At 41.9% G+C, this 15,143-nt stretch overlaps 1 protein-coding gene across 2 annotated transcripts in view; it reads right to left on the bottom strand.

Moving 5' to 3' along the window:
* The window catches only part of plxnb2b (plexin b2b), a 113,398-nt gene that overhangs the window by 31,148 nt on the left and 67,107 nt on the right, over positions 1-15,143 (bottom strand). For both annotated transcript variants that reach the window (XM_084018245.1, XM_084018246.1), the window contains exons 3-9: positions 6,342-7,459; positions 5,457-5,648; positions 5,190-5,315; positions 3,732-3,832; positions 1,908-2,034; positions 1,223-1,382; positions 296-407 (exon numbers count right to left, since the gene is read on the bottom strand). In XM_084018245.1, coding sequence (XP_083874371.1) covers positions 296-407; positions 1,223-1,382; positions 1,908-2,034; positions 3,732-3,832; positions 5,190-5,315; positions 5,457-5,648; positions 6,342-7,457 — 1,934 coding nt within the window. In that variant the 5' untranslated portion in view covers positions 7,458-7,459. The remainder of the gene's footprint in view (positions 1-295; positions 408-1,222; positions 1,383-1,907; positions 2,035-3,731; positions 3,833-5,189; positions 5,316-5,456; positions 5,649-6,341; positions 7,460-15,143) is intronic.

Raw genomic sequence — 15,143 nt, forward strand, 5'->3', positions numbered from 1 at the left:
GAAAAAAAATAAGGAGGGGGGGGTGGGGAAATAGCTAGATCGACTTTCATTTTTTGATTAATGAAAAGGAAACTGAGGCAATTTCCTCGGCTTGGCAATAAAAGAAGGCGAGAAAATGCAAGAGGTGCATTCAAAATTGCCATGCATCACAATTTACAAACACAGCCTTGATCTCTCATCTGTTCATGCACGGTGATACATTTACATCAAGGTTGTCAGTTGATGCTGTGTTCAGTGTCACTGTGTATTTTCAGTGAGTGACAGAGCAGAACTGATAGATTAGCGTCTGACTCACGGTGTGTTTTCGGATTTCCTCACTGTGGCAGCACAGTTATAGAACTTGAACTCCCGCGTAGCCAGCTCCACCGTCTCGTTGACAAAAATCGTGACGGGCACGGCTACAAAGTCTGAGGACAGAGCAAGGTGAGGTTGGTGGGATATAAATGTTATACCTGTGTGAATGTGGATTGTGTCATTGGGAATTACTCTGACTATCCACAGTTCATGTTGAGACAAAACAACAGGGGACACGTTCTGACACATAAGACATGACCTTTAAGTCATTTGTTACACACCATGAATACCCAAATACTCAAATACCTTTTAACTATTTAACGCATTCATTTTACAAGAGTCTGTAAAGCTGCTTATACGCAGTAGTAATTTGAACTAAACGTAGCTATTCTTACATGCTCACAATGGCAATGCTAATATGCTGCTCAGGAATTCATATTTAATTTTAGAATGTTTTGTTTTGGATAAAAATGTATCTTAACGTAGTCGTTAATAAACATCTGTGGCATGGAGTGCAAGCATGAACTTTTTCCTTATCAACACTGTTTTTCTACGATCCTTGATGTGCACGTGATAAATCTTCTTTAATGTCATTAGTTTGTAATTTATCCGGAGAGGGTGTTGAACCTGTATAAATGAAAGTATTAAAATAGATTTTGGAAAGCAGGGCACCTCTAGAGCTAGCTAACGACCCAACTCAGTTCATATTGTACTTTAGTTGTACAAATTCCAATCAAATCTGCAGTTGGTGCATGCAGTAAGCCTGAGGATTTCTAAGCCCCTCTGGGTCTGGAGGCCCCGGGGCAGCAGCTCATTTTGCCTGCTTTGCCCATTGGTGCTACAACCTTTCTTATAATAGAGAAAAACAGACATTTGCCTTGAGAGGGATGTGTTAAACGAGAGAGTACGTTAATTGTAAAAGGCATACCTTGGTCCTCTGGAGTATGTGGTATCAGCGAGGGGTTGGGTAGATCGCAGGAGACCTGACCATGTTCAGGCATGGTGCCTTCACTCTTGAACAACTTGATGGAACAGTGCAGACGGTCAGAAAGCCCGATTGCAGGAAGGGAGGGGATGTTGATCTTCACCTGAACACAAAATAATATGTAACAGATTTAGACGTGGCTGAAACCGAGTATTTGACAGAGAGGATAACTGCCCATCACCTGTTTGTCTGAATAAAATCATTTCGTAGTAAATGAATTTCTCTCCCCATAGAATGTAAACATCTCTGTGTATCTGTGAAGTTAGATTTCCTTTTAAAGACTGGAGATTGATTGATTGCCGTTGGTGGATATACACAAGTGAGTCAGAACAGGAGGGACAGAGGAAAAAAAAACGACTTGACAGGGGAAGTACACAAGGGAGGCTCGCCATCTTCAGGCTGTGAGCACAATCAACAAGGTCGGTTATAAAAAGCAAGTTTGGAGTTTTGTGGATCGATGCAGAGGCAGGAAGGACCTAGAGCCCATGGTCTCTGATTCACAATGGAAACAGTTTATCACTGGCTGTGCATGTTTGTGTGACGTGCATTTAGAGTGTTCTGCAGAGCGAGAGACAGAAAGAGAAGCAGGGAACAAAGAGAGTAAGCAAGAAGAGGAGCAGCGGCGTACCTTCAGAGTCTTTTTACAGGAAAGGTTGGGAGGATAGAAGGAGACGATCTTGACGCACTGTTGCCTGGGGCTCCACAGCCAGCCATTCTTCTCCTCCGCCCGTCGGCACTCAGACCTCCTGGTACACCTTCAGACGAGGTATGAACAACTCCCATCAGTCTCTGCTGCACAACCCCTAAACTCTTTTACAGTACAAGGCCTCAACAAAAAAAAAAAGCCTGTGGACTCCAACTGTCTTTTCAGAGTGCTTCTGTCAATAACAATCATGCCCAAGCAGATAGATATGAAAAAAAAAAATGTTCTCATTTTTATCTGCTTTTGCAGTGTGATGTACGTGAAATATGTTTTGGATTTGGACCGAGAGTGGTAGTTTAAGGATAACATTTTCTACATTTCACAGTGAATGAAAATTATTTATTAGTCACAGCCCAAAAAATGTTAACTCAACATTTGACAATTTGCAATGATTTGATTAAAAACAAGGTTATACACTTTTAAATGTGCAGAATATTGGAAATGTCAAGGAAAATAAACTTTATGAATAAATAAATAAAATATGAAAGCATTATGAAAAAATATTTTTTTTCATATTGCTTAAAGACTGTGCTTGGAGCCAGATGGGGATAATATTTTTGTATTATTTTAAGCCTCCAAGTGGCTGCTCTTGAATGTTCCTCAGGTTTTGACAGACTTTGGCAAAACCGTGTTTTTACCTGGTAATGGAATTATAAATAAAAACTCTTAAACCAAAAACATTCATATCTATTAATGGTTTCAAGAGTATCATAAATGATGCAGTGAGGGAGGAATGTCATTGTTTTCTTAAGAGGCCATTGTGCTTAAATAGCTGTCATTCTGTTTGATTGTTTATTTGTTTATCATGAACATGTTTTGTATAGTTTATTCTGGATGGCTGCTACCAGGTTTCCCTTGTATAAGAGATTTTTTTATCTCAATTGCAGAATAACAACACAACACTCTTATCAAATTGGTAAAACCGAATTCAAGATAAAATATGTAATAGAAAGGAATATAATGTTACATGGACAATAATGTGCAAACAGGAGCACACAATAATAGTTAGCATCAGATTTCACTGGAAAATAAGATTGACGATCAATTGATTTCAAAAAGTAGAAGCAAAAAAGGACTGCAACTTATTTTCATTATCTATTCATCTGTTCATTGTCTTTGATTCATCATCTTCCGTCAATAAAACATCACAAAACCGTGACGAATGGCATCAAATCTTTTGCTTTATCAGACCCACAACCTCAAAACTCAAAGATATTGAGATTACAATGAAAAACAGCAGAAATAACATTTGAGAAAATGGAATCTTCAGACTTTTTTTTAAACAATTATCATAATAGTCGCTGATTAATTTCCAGTTGACTAATCATTTCAACTAATGGTTGCAGTGTTAAAGCTCACTAAAGTGTGTGGATTGTTTCTGAATAAGAATATCAACAACTTCCAAATGGACACAACTGTGTTTCGTTTTTTTTTTTTCCTCTTTTCTGATCACATCCCTGTAAAATACATGATACATCTACCCTCGAGACCCTGATAAATATAGGCTGATGAGAGCAAATTGCACACACTGCCTTCGCTGCGTGAGGCTGACAAACAGTTTTAATTCCTTACGGCTGCATGGACAACTGGAGATGGAATATAAACACAGCGGGGTACTAAAAGTGTCTGCAATAAAACACTGAACAAATACCCTGCTGTGTTTTACAGATGGAATTGCATGTGTGGGTGTTTGTGATAGTCTGTCGCTGTGTGCGTGCGTTCGTTTTTAAGTGCGTTTGTGATCCTCACCTGCCCTCCAGGACACACCAGCCGCAGTAAGGGTCCCTCAGTTCCACACATGATTGGCAGTCTTTCTTTTGGAGGCACGTCTGCACCGGCACCTTGGTGATCTGGAGCATTACAACATAAAATATGATAAAACAGTGCAACTTAGGTAATATACTGCTAAAAATGACATGTTTAAAGTATGGCTAGAAATGATCCTTGGTTTGTTGCAGGTGTGCAGCGTGGGAGTAAAACATGTCCTGACAAAGCACCGACACTCTCATGTCCCATGTTTGCACCTGAAGTTCAGTTACTAAAGCAATGCCCTCTCTTTACATGCTAAATGTTTATTGTACCCAGCGGTGGGAAGTCAATAAGTACATTTACTTTACATGTGATTGAGTATTTACTGAATTGTTACATTGGCCAAGTGTGCAGGCAGGATTTCATTTTTCTAATATAACCTCACCCCATTCTAGACTTCTGAATCACGTCTGAGTTGTTCAGTGACTCAAATAGACTGAATGAAAGGAAATGAAATTGAAGCTCAATCTTATTATCAGACTGCATATAGTGCAATCATCTTACAAAATATGACATGGTGTTCGAGATTAAAGTACCCAACATTATATTAGGTTTGAAGACCTGGCGTGTCAACCACAGATAACAATTACTCGCCGCTTCCACGTTAATGCTTCTGCAGGAATCATCCATTAATGTCACAAATATAAAAAAAGAACATTCCGAAAAGGGATAATTCTGAGTACTCTTACGTTTGATTCACAAGGACAGTTGCTATTGATACTTGTGTATTTACAAGGAAAACATTTATGGAGTATTTCTACTTTTACTTCACTAAAAGTACGTCTTGCTCCGCTGATTGTACCCCTGTGTTTCCCACACATAAACTTGGGCAAGCCGCCCAGGTACATTAACGACTGCCCGGGTATAGTTAACGACCCATTTTATTATTTAACAATTTTTTTATCTATCCGTGAGAACACTCCGCGATTGATTAACTCCTCGGCGAGCTCTCCTCGCTGCACCACTCCCATACTTGTTCTGATATGGAAGAAGGTTCTACTGACAAGCGCACATGCTGTGCAATAGAATCTAATGGGAAACAATCTAACTTGTTCCATAAACAGTCATTGACATTTATTTGGATTGTCATGGATAAACTTAACAACTCATTTAAACTTCAGTCTATTAAAACTTGACTCCCTTCTTTCCAGTGAAAGCTAGTCAGACAGTAAGTGAATAATATTCTCTTCAATCAATACACTGTCATACTGGAATCCAGAAGATTTTCTTTAGGCTTCAAGTCTCACTTCAGTTTTACCCGACTACAGTGATTGTCTTGGGCCCTCGACGCTGACAAAATATGCTTAACCTCCACGCAGTTCTGTTTCTGAATGCCTCCTGTGTAGACACGTTATATGTGATATGCGCTAAAAAAAGAGCCCGTGTTTCAACACGCACCTTTTTCTCCGTGGTAATGTAGAGGTGGCTTTCACTGAGATCAAAGAAAAGGTTCTTGTTGACCTTCTCTCCCATAGCGTTGCCAGGAACCTTATTGTATAGGTATGGTTCGGCGGTCAAGTGTACCTGGAGCGGAAATAAAATGTAACACTGTCAGACATGATGTTTTTAGTTCCCCATCCTGCTTCCCTCAGGTAAGACTTTAAGCTTAAAAGGAAAAAAAAGACAAAGGGCAGACAAGTGCAACAGATCAGAAAAAAACTCCACCTTGAAGACCTCCCCCTGGGTGTTCCCCAAGAAGGCAATGGTGTGATCGTTTTCTACAGCAACAGCCACAGCGGTCAGCAGGCCTGACTCGATCGACACCGCATTTTCATCTGTTAAGGCGTATTTCTCCTTGCTGGCCAGAGGGGAAGGCAGAAAGTCTCCACCACATTTGAACAGTTCCAACGTATCCTTCTATAAAAGAAAAGGGGGCACAAAAGGGATCACACATTGTCAATACAAAGAATAGGAAAAGGGAATCAAACCCCTTAGAAATGTTGTAGCTGCGTTTTCAATATGTTTAAGAATAAAAGAAATAGTTTGTTATAGGAAGTCATTTTTCTCATTTTTCTCATTTGCAAGTTTGGGTTTAAAACATTTACAGCACATAAATGAAAATACGGTTGCATTACAGCCCCTTCTGAGTGACACCTATTTGGGTTTTACAGACAAGAATCTGTTCTGGTCAAATATTTGGCTAAAGCTGGAATAAAATCTGTTTTCATGTGGGTGTTAGACAGTAATAGATGTTACAAAGTCAGATTTATAATGATATTTATATTGTTATTAACAGTAAATAAGTGAAAAATCTAAAAAGGTTTGTCAACTATGAAAGAGGATGGTGATTTGCCAGCGCTATAAGGTGTTGTTCTGGATGATAGACTGAGTAACAGAGACATGGAAGGAGGGAAGATGTGTGCGACAGAACTCAAAACAGAACAATAAAAAAGGAAGAACAAAGAAAACACTGAGACATTAAAGTAAACACTGACGCATTTATGCATTATTGATTACTGCAAAGGGGATTCTTCAAACTACATCCCACTCACATCTGTTCCAAACTCACTTTTTAAAACTTTGATCAGCTGACACAAAAGGAGCACTTACCGAAATCTTTGAAGTGCAGTCGGTTTTAGATGAGTAGGGGATGTCCACAGCTTCAAACTCGCCTATTTTCCCAGAGTCGCTGTAGCAGGCGCTGATGATGTCCACCAGACGCTCATTGATTTTGTTGAGCGGGTACATGCAGAGGGCGGCGTCGTTCTCGTTGGAATCTGAACTCGCCACCATGAACAGAAATTTATTCAAGACGTTCCCATACATACCCGAGTCGGTTTTGACCCGCGCAAGCTCTTTTCCTGGATAAGCCACAAAAGCGGCTTGGACTTTGTTGTATTTGTTATTTTTGCCACAGCTTAACTGGAGCTCTGTGTGCGAGTAGTAATGGGGGTCATCTTCGCAAAGACGGGAAACAAAGGTCAGGTTATTATTATCCAGACCATCACGTGTCCTCGAAAAGAGGAAATAAACAAAACCATCCTCTTTGAAGGCATGGCGGAAGTCATGCAGATACTTGGGAACAAATGGCGTCGTCTGTACCGTTGACGCCTCAATGATGCTCTCAAACACGACCCAATCGCGGAAGTCCTGAAGGATTCGCGTGCTGATGAGTTTTGTACTGTCCAGGCTTCCATAGCCCTTCCCAACAAGAAACACACTGAAGTTGTGCCCATCTTTTGAAAAGTTGGACATGACGCCCACAACGTTCACATTATCCTCTATGCTAGCCACGTAAGTCCTCTCTCCTTTACTGTCGCTGTAATACAGCTCCTGCTGCACGTTGGTCAGGTTGAGGAGGGAGCAGATGCCTCGGTAGCGGCTGCCACAGACTATGAGTGAACCGTTGGACGGATGGACCAGCAGAAGCTTGTTGAGGTTGGGCATAAGCTTCGTGTCCTGGCAGGCAGAAGCAGGAGGTGTACAGGTCCGGGCGTCCTCTTTGGGGCCTGTCTCGGCGCGAGCCTGCCGAGTAAGTGACGGCCCCAGCTGGTAGATGGCGTTGACTGTCCCCAGGTAGATTCGACCGGTCTGGGGGTCCTGGACCACATTGTTGATGGGGGTCTCTGAGGTGAACTCCGGAAAGGGGATGTTGCTGCTCTCCTCCTGGGCTTGTGAGATTGACTGGCAGAAGAGAAAGAGGAGGAGGGAGACCCAGCTTGCCATCTCTGGAGAGAACAGGAAGAAAGAGGTGTTTCATAATTAATGCAGTTAAAATGCTCACGTACATTAAGCATCAAAAACAAGACTGCAGCGTAGAGTAGTGGTTAACATACAACCCTAGACACACACTCACACATCCTATCTAATGGTTAGATGGATTACTCGATGACCCAATCAGGGACTTCTATGAGACACTTAAGTCGGGTGACTTTAACTGAGCATTTTCCCCTTTGTTTTTGTATGCATTAAAGAAACAAGCTATAACATATTAATTAGTAAGCTTTAGAGGCAGATGGACATACCGGTAGGCATACTTCTTGTTTCCAGTCTTTCTGCTAAGCTCAGCAAACCACTTCCTGACATTGGTTTTGATCTTCTCCTCTAACTCTCAGTATAAAAGTGAATAAGTGTATTTCCCAAAATGATAACTATTCTTTTAAAAGGGTGCTTATGTGAGAAAAGGGAGAAAAACAATTTGTTTTCTCAATGACCCTTTAGCATATTTAGCCATGCAGATAATTTGATTTTATTTGGCAAGGATTTGAGATATCTGTCTCTGAAATTTATGAACCTACCCCAAACCAATTTAATTGAATTAAAGTTTGTTTATCTGAGCAATCTACAGACGTCACTGTGCACCGGTTACTTTGGGACAATTTTTTTTTAAGTAATTCAAATGAAAACTGTTCACAAAAAGTTGTGTGAATTACCCACTTTTTATGGTGGTGTTGCTGTTAAATTCTTTCAATGCTTAATCCTTACAAAACATATTCTTTAAAAAAGGTTCATAAAATAAGATTGGGAGCATTTCAATTGCCTCTTAACGGCTCTCAACATGGCAGCGCCGGAGTCAGTGGCTCGTAGCAATGATGCTAACAGTACATACTACGGCAAACAGTGTTTAACATGGGGGAAGCTGTGTTTGTGAGCTAGCCAGTGGGGTACACTCACATGCAAAACATGCAAAACAAGCTAACGTTGTGTAGTGCAGCTTTTTGTGCGTGACTCAACTTCCTGCTCCGGTTCTATGGCCGTGATTTGGGATTAAATTGACTTAATATCATAAATGATGGCTGATCAGCTCTGTGTGGGGGTAAAGAAATATTAAGACCGAGAGCTAGATCTCAAACCATCACACAATAAGGGCCTATTTAAAAACCTTGGGTCAGTACAAATTTCATCCGAAGTTTTTTTCAACACCTCCGAGTACTGTGTGCTCAGGAAGTACACTGTTTTCTCTCAGGAAACATGATCACACAACATCCCTGAGAATTACAGAAAGCATCATGTACCAGCTAACAGCAGGTGCCTGTAGAGTCCTCGCTCACTGCTGTTTGCCCAGGCTGTGTTAAATATGGAACTGCAGGTGGCTTTCAAGCATCTACTGCCCACACAGCAAATGTGCGGCTATGTTTGCATGTGGTTTCCATCTCCAATTGTATCCTCCTTCTTACACCTTGCCAATCAAGTCCACGGGTCCACACATTTGCCAAACACAAATCTCCTATTGAAACTTCGAGGACACCGCTTGCCAAAGCTGTTTTTTCATTATGTTAAGCTGCCTTCCCTCACTGGACTAAGTGGGGAGACCACTGATTAGACATTTACCCAGAGGGGAACCTGTTAATTTCACTGGCAACTCCCATCAGCATTTAAGTGCCGACTATTCGATTTGATGATTTTATTTTTTCTTTCTATTTACTGCCTTAGTTCTTCTCCCCCCCGCAACCAACTTCACTGCGTAAATGGTAGCGTTTTCATTATAGCCTTAAATATTTTAATTAAACTGAAATGGTGAAACAAAATCTGCACACACTCACGACAAAAATGTGTGTGGCTTTGACAGCTTTAATCATGAGTAAGAGGTAGTCAGCATCTTGTCAAGATTTAACTAAGAGGAGAAGACAAAAACAAACATTTTATTGAGTCTACATGCACATGACGGGGTGGACAAAATAAAGGAACATTATGTAGACAACAATTTAAGCTCTAACGTGACAAAACTTCAATTACAGATCCGCTGGCTACGTTGAATGATTTACAATCATGTGTCAGCTGCAAGAGGCGCCACAATACCTCACTTTTATATTTTGAGATTTCAAGGAAGGTGTCTCAGAAACTGCACAACCTGCAAAACATTGTCGCAGCCTGAAAATGTTGACAACACAAACAAACGCAGGGAAGCTGCGCTGACAAAGAGTGGTGGAAAATTATGTGTTCTGAGAAAGACAGAAGAAATGGCCTTAAAATGATCACAGACATAAATGAACAGCTCTGTGAAGGCAATCTCTGAGTAATAAAGTTTGCGCTGTAAAAGCGAGCATCACAAAGCCTTACTTAGGCCGTATTTAGGGCAGGGCTGTCTTTTGGCAATAACGTTCAAGACGTTAGAGCTAGAATGCAGGTGGCTTTCTACTGAAGGCACGAAGGACAAAACACAGAAAAGTCTATCTAAGCCACAGTAAAGTGAATGCTTAAATGCACTGCTTGTGAAAACTGACGTGCCTTTCTGGGCTCATTATTTGCCACTTCAAATGTCTACTGAAGGTGTGAACATTTTCCTTTTACTAAATAAAGATTTCTGTTCTACAGTACGTAAAGACATGTTATCATAATTACTTATCAATTTGCAGTTGTTTTATTACATTTCTACGTCATTTGACCTTTGTAAACTCCACCAGCCAAACGGTGTTTTCTCATTTTGGCACCAGTCTGTTGATGGTTAAACAGTTTTAGCAAGACAGGTTCAGGTAGTCTGACATGCCACATGACCTTTAATGAGCATTCAGGTTTTTTGTGGAAAGTGCTGGCAGGAAAGTGTAGTGTTTTGTAACTTCATCAGCAGCTTCTGTGCATACTAATGAGACCTATTGAAGGACTGTGCATCGAGAAAATGTCTGAAATAAACAACAGCTGTTTGCTTTATAATACATTGTTTTTGTTCCGTGTTTGTACACAGGAAGACCATACTGTCCAAATATTGGGTGTGATTGTAAATATGGACAGTAATCGATGCATGACTGCCTCTCTGAATATACCTCCGTCCGCCAAAAAAAGAAGAATATCCATATTTCTATCAAATTGCCTGGCCATGATAGAATGCACAGAGAGACTCTACAAAAGGTGGATTATGTCAATGGTTTCTGTGACAGAAAATTACTTGATTCCTTTGACTTCCAATCTAACATGCTGTGACAAAGCAACTTTCAGTCTATAACGTACAATGCAAGGACAATGTCTCCAGGGGCTCATTTCGTTTTCAGAAAAACTCCAGTTTCACTTACATCCACGCCTTCAAAGAGTCCTTTTCCCTACTCATGCAAATCCTATAGCCAGCCCTTGATCAGAAAAAAAATCCCTCAGATGCTACATTATGGGTCAGTGCAAACGAAATTCTTAACATATTTCAAAGGAGTCTGTTCTCTCCTAGGATGTCTCCTTCTGTCACTCTATCACTTTTCATCCTTTTTCCACAGGCTTAATCCCAAACGCTGGAATTAAAGAGGCTTCAAAGAGCTGAGGAGAGGCAGACGTCTGATGGGGGTGACACAGGTGGAATGAGGCCCATTTCTCTGCAGACCAGCCCACCTCTCTATTCTCAACATATCTCTGAGCTGCTGTGAGAGAACATGGTAACACGCGGCTATTCTGATACATAAAACGCTGCTAAATTTAGAGGCTGCGTGCTGCATTACCCTGCAATTAATGAAGCCTCCAATGGCTTGAGATAAATAATAACGATACACATCATGTGCTAATGAAGCTGGCACACTGAAAATGTTATGTGAAAGACACAATTGATTAATTAAACGGTCCGACTTTTAGAAATCTCAAATAATTTGTCTGCATACTTTTCACTTTAGTCACAGGAAAAGAACAAATGTTTACTCAGCATTCATTAAACTGAACAAAGTATTCAGAATTCAAATTGTCGCTGATCAACTCAGTTTAAACATTTTGAAACCGGTTTGGAATTAAGCCAGACCAGTATACCGACTTTAACCACTAGGTGTCAAACTTGCCACAGAAGCCCCTCCTAAGTGAAACATAAGGCTTTTTTACACAGAAGATTCCATCGTAATCACGAAATGGAGCGTAAAAAATAAGCTTGTTAAATGCTCCAGTGGTGCGTTGCCTACTAACACATCTTCAAAGTGTCGATGTAAACAAACACAAGGTTCGGCGGACGCATCTCCCCCTTCCACCATACTGAAATGTGATCTGTCATGCCGGCCTCAGCTCGGCCAGCAGCGAGGTAGCCGCACGTTTGTAAATAAACACAATATTATCACTTGCCATTATTGCTGATTATTACTAATGAAAGACATGTTTGATTTAATTCTGTGACGCTGTCGGCACAAGTTGCTGATGTTTTCAATTTTCCAGATCGTGTCATAAAGACAAATGCTGGTTCAACCTGTTTGCATAAATCAAACCGGTTTAGCTCCATACACCGAACCGGACCAGTGAAAACGGAAATTGGCCCAAGTCTAGTAATTTAATTCAATTTTGTAGTCCTCTGTTCTTATTTTATTACATATCTTAATGTTGGAATACCAGAGGTTGGTGGACTATGTAAACACCAAGGACAACAATGAGTCCAGCACCTGGTTTTACAAACCTCGTTCTAGTCCTTACGAAGTCTAATATGTTGTTATATTAGAATGTTGTCAATTAGACAAGAACAACATATAAAACGTGCTTGGCCTGGTTTTGTAGGCTATTGAACTGAGCAACACACTGAAGAACATTGCCAGTGATGCGATCACATATTGAATCCACTTGTTAGACACACTTTGATTCAGCAAAGTGATTCATAATTTTCATCTCTAGCTTATTTCCATTGTCGATGGGGAAAGAAACATCCTGAGGTAATGCATGCGCAGGCTGGAAAAAAAGAATAGCACTTGAAGGTGCGTCTTTGTCGGCTTGCTGGTCATTACACACATGCACACACTCCCTATATTTCAATAATAACTATACTGCCATCTCTTGCCAACCTCCCTTCACAAGTGAGGACATGTCTGGATAGGGAAAGAAGCTCTCAGCGGAGGAAAATGAAAGATAATTGAAAAATGGCAGGTGTGCACACAAACGCGCATTCAAAGGCTTTAGAGATACATGTGCACGCACCGATACGTGCGCCAGCGCAGTTTGAAGTGCTGACAAGGTAATCCCACTCTGACCACACAGAGACACTCTTCTCTTCAAATAGCCATGCTGTGTTACTTTGACACAAGGGGCACTGAAACCCAGCATGGCAGTCCACATGCCTGACGTCCAATTCTCTCGCCACACAACACACACACACACACACACACACAAACACACACACACATTTCTAGGACAACACTCACCAGGAAGAAGTCTACGTACGTGCCTGAGTGAAGGAGCAAGAGATCAGGAGGGAGAAGGGGGAAAACAAGAGTGTGTTTGTGTATGTAATGACTTGATCACACACGAGCACTTGCGCAACTGCTGACCTGGCAAGTTTTGAACCAGCATGAGTATTCACTCATTAAAACAGATATGGAAACCGATATAATAAATAAAAAAAAAACAGACGCCCTACCCCGAAAACATAATAGGATATCACCCCATACTGCGATCATTCATATTCAGCACTTTCTTTATCGGAGAAATGGCTTTGACAGATGCCAGGGTCTGACATTGATGTGGGGAGGGGGGGGGGGGGGGGTGTCGCATTCATCGTTATATGCTGATAAAAGTGAACTGGTATTAAATTACTTGCATGTCCCCAGAAGCCCTTGGGGCGGGGCGGGGGAGGAGGGGGAGAGGTGAACGAGGGGTTAATGCTCTAAAGTGAATCGCGCCATGTCTCTCGCAGTGTGTCAGGTTCTGAAAAGGCCTGATAAAGTGTGTACATGGCAACATGACAATGTGGGTTAGGAGCAATACGAGGAGTCGGAAATGAGGGGCGGATCTAGATCCTTTATTTTCCCACTGCCGTCCGGGTAAGGATAGGCGGGAAGAAGCGGCATTGTTAAAGATGAAACATGAAGTGGGAGATTGTAGAGAACTCTTTTCTCTGCATGTCTCCCATCTCGCTTTTTTTTTTTTTTTTGACATGCAAACGCTCTTGTCCCATCCTTAAAGTGAAATAGTTTCACGAGTTGCAACGGGGGGTTGTTTTGACGACGGCAATCCAATTTCCATATGAACAATTACCCTGCCGTCAGGGTTGGCAGTTCATTTATTTCAATTTGACTGACTGGGAGAACCACACTCACCAAAGCCGCCAACACAGCCATTGTATTCAGGGCACCAGGCGAGGGGAGAGATGGGGTGGGACCTATTAAGTGGGATCCAGCTGCTCTGGTCTAAATATGCTAACACCTTTAAATATGGCCCGTGACCTAAGCAGTGTGTGAATCACACTTTGCCCTCCTAATAGACCGTGTGTGTCCCAATTCTCACGCCTGTGTGCTTGTGTTTCTCCTGAGTGTCTACATGCGTATGCCCTCTTGTATGTATACGTCAGTTTTGATGTATGACCACAAGTCACCGGTGCGAGCGTAACCCACACACACCCACGCCATCCTTTTAGGCACTGCACTTTTCCTCATTAGGACTGATAGGCTGTTTCTGTGCCTGTTTACCGCTCCGTCACCATTTTCAAGGCTTCTGCTATCTCCTCTCTGCCAGCTGGACACTTGAACAGCGAGAACCCAAAAACACACACAAACCACACATTTAAATGGCCAAGTGTGCAGGGACACACACAGGCATCCACTCACGTGCAAAGACACTACACTTGTCATACCTTTCTCAGCAGGCGAATTCAATGTCTCCTGTAATCTCTCGATCTCTGTTTGTCTCTCAAACAAACGCACCAACGCAACCTCCCTCTGTCTGGGCAGCAGAAGCTTGGGCTAATCTCCCAATGCTAACTGGCCCTCCCCGGCCCCAGCTGGATGTTGCAGCTCTCCAGCGGGACAAAGTGACTGTTTGCTGTGTGGACACAGCTGGCGGATGTTGGGAACCTGATTAAACGGCCTGGCCTGGCGTGGTCTGGCGGAGAAGAGCTACTTTCAGGAGCCAATGGCTTCTCCGACATCGCCGCCACGTCCAGACGGTTGCTAATACACACAAACAGTTGTAAGGGCAGGCGTGCACGCACAAGGTCACTAATCAATTCAACCCACAGACATACATCTGGGAGCCAACACTGTTGCAGCAGATGAAAAATGCTGCACGCATCCACAACTAGGGCTGCGACTAAAAGACTGTTTTCACTATCAGTTGATCTGATGATCTGAAATGTCAGAACACTGTTATTAAAGAATAAAGCCCAAATGTAGTCCTAACATTTGTCGTTTCACTCAAGTCATTCCATTTCAACTAATATAAAACTGTAAATCTTCACATTTGAGGAACTGGCATCTGTTTTCTGTCCATCAATTAAACTCTTAGTCGACTAATCGTTTCAGAAACTCATTTTCCTTGAGACACATTCCTTGGTGGCTGCAGGGAATTTCTTTTCCTCACTCCTGTCAGATTCTCTTTAAGGAACAGGTAATGAGCCACTGCCTTGGCTCAAGGGCACTTCAGCAGTCTAGATGCTCACTCAGACACGCAAACTTAAATCTCTGCTTCCTCATGTTGTGGGGCGGCCTCGCTCTAATCCATACAGCACCCTGAGGCAATCCTCCACTCCCAACGCACACT

The sequence above is a fragment of the Eutrigla gurnardus genome (genome assembly GCF_963514095.1).
Source record: "Eutrigla gurnardus genome assembly, chromosome: 9".
In the NCBI taxonomy this organism is placed as follows: domain Eukaryota; kingdom Metazoa; phylum Chordata; class Actinopteri; order Perciformes; family Triglidae; genus Eutrigla; species Eutrigla gurnardus.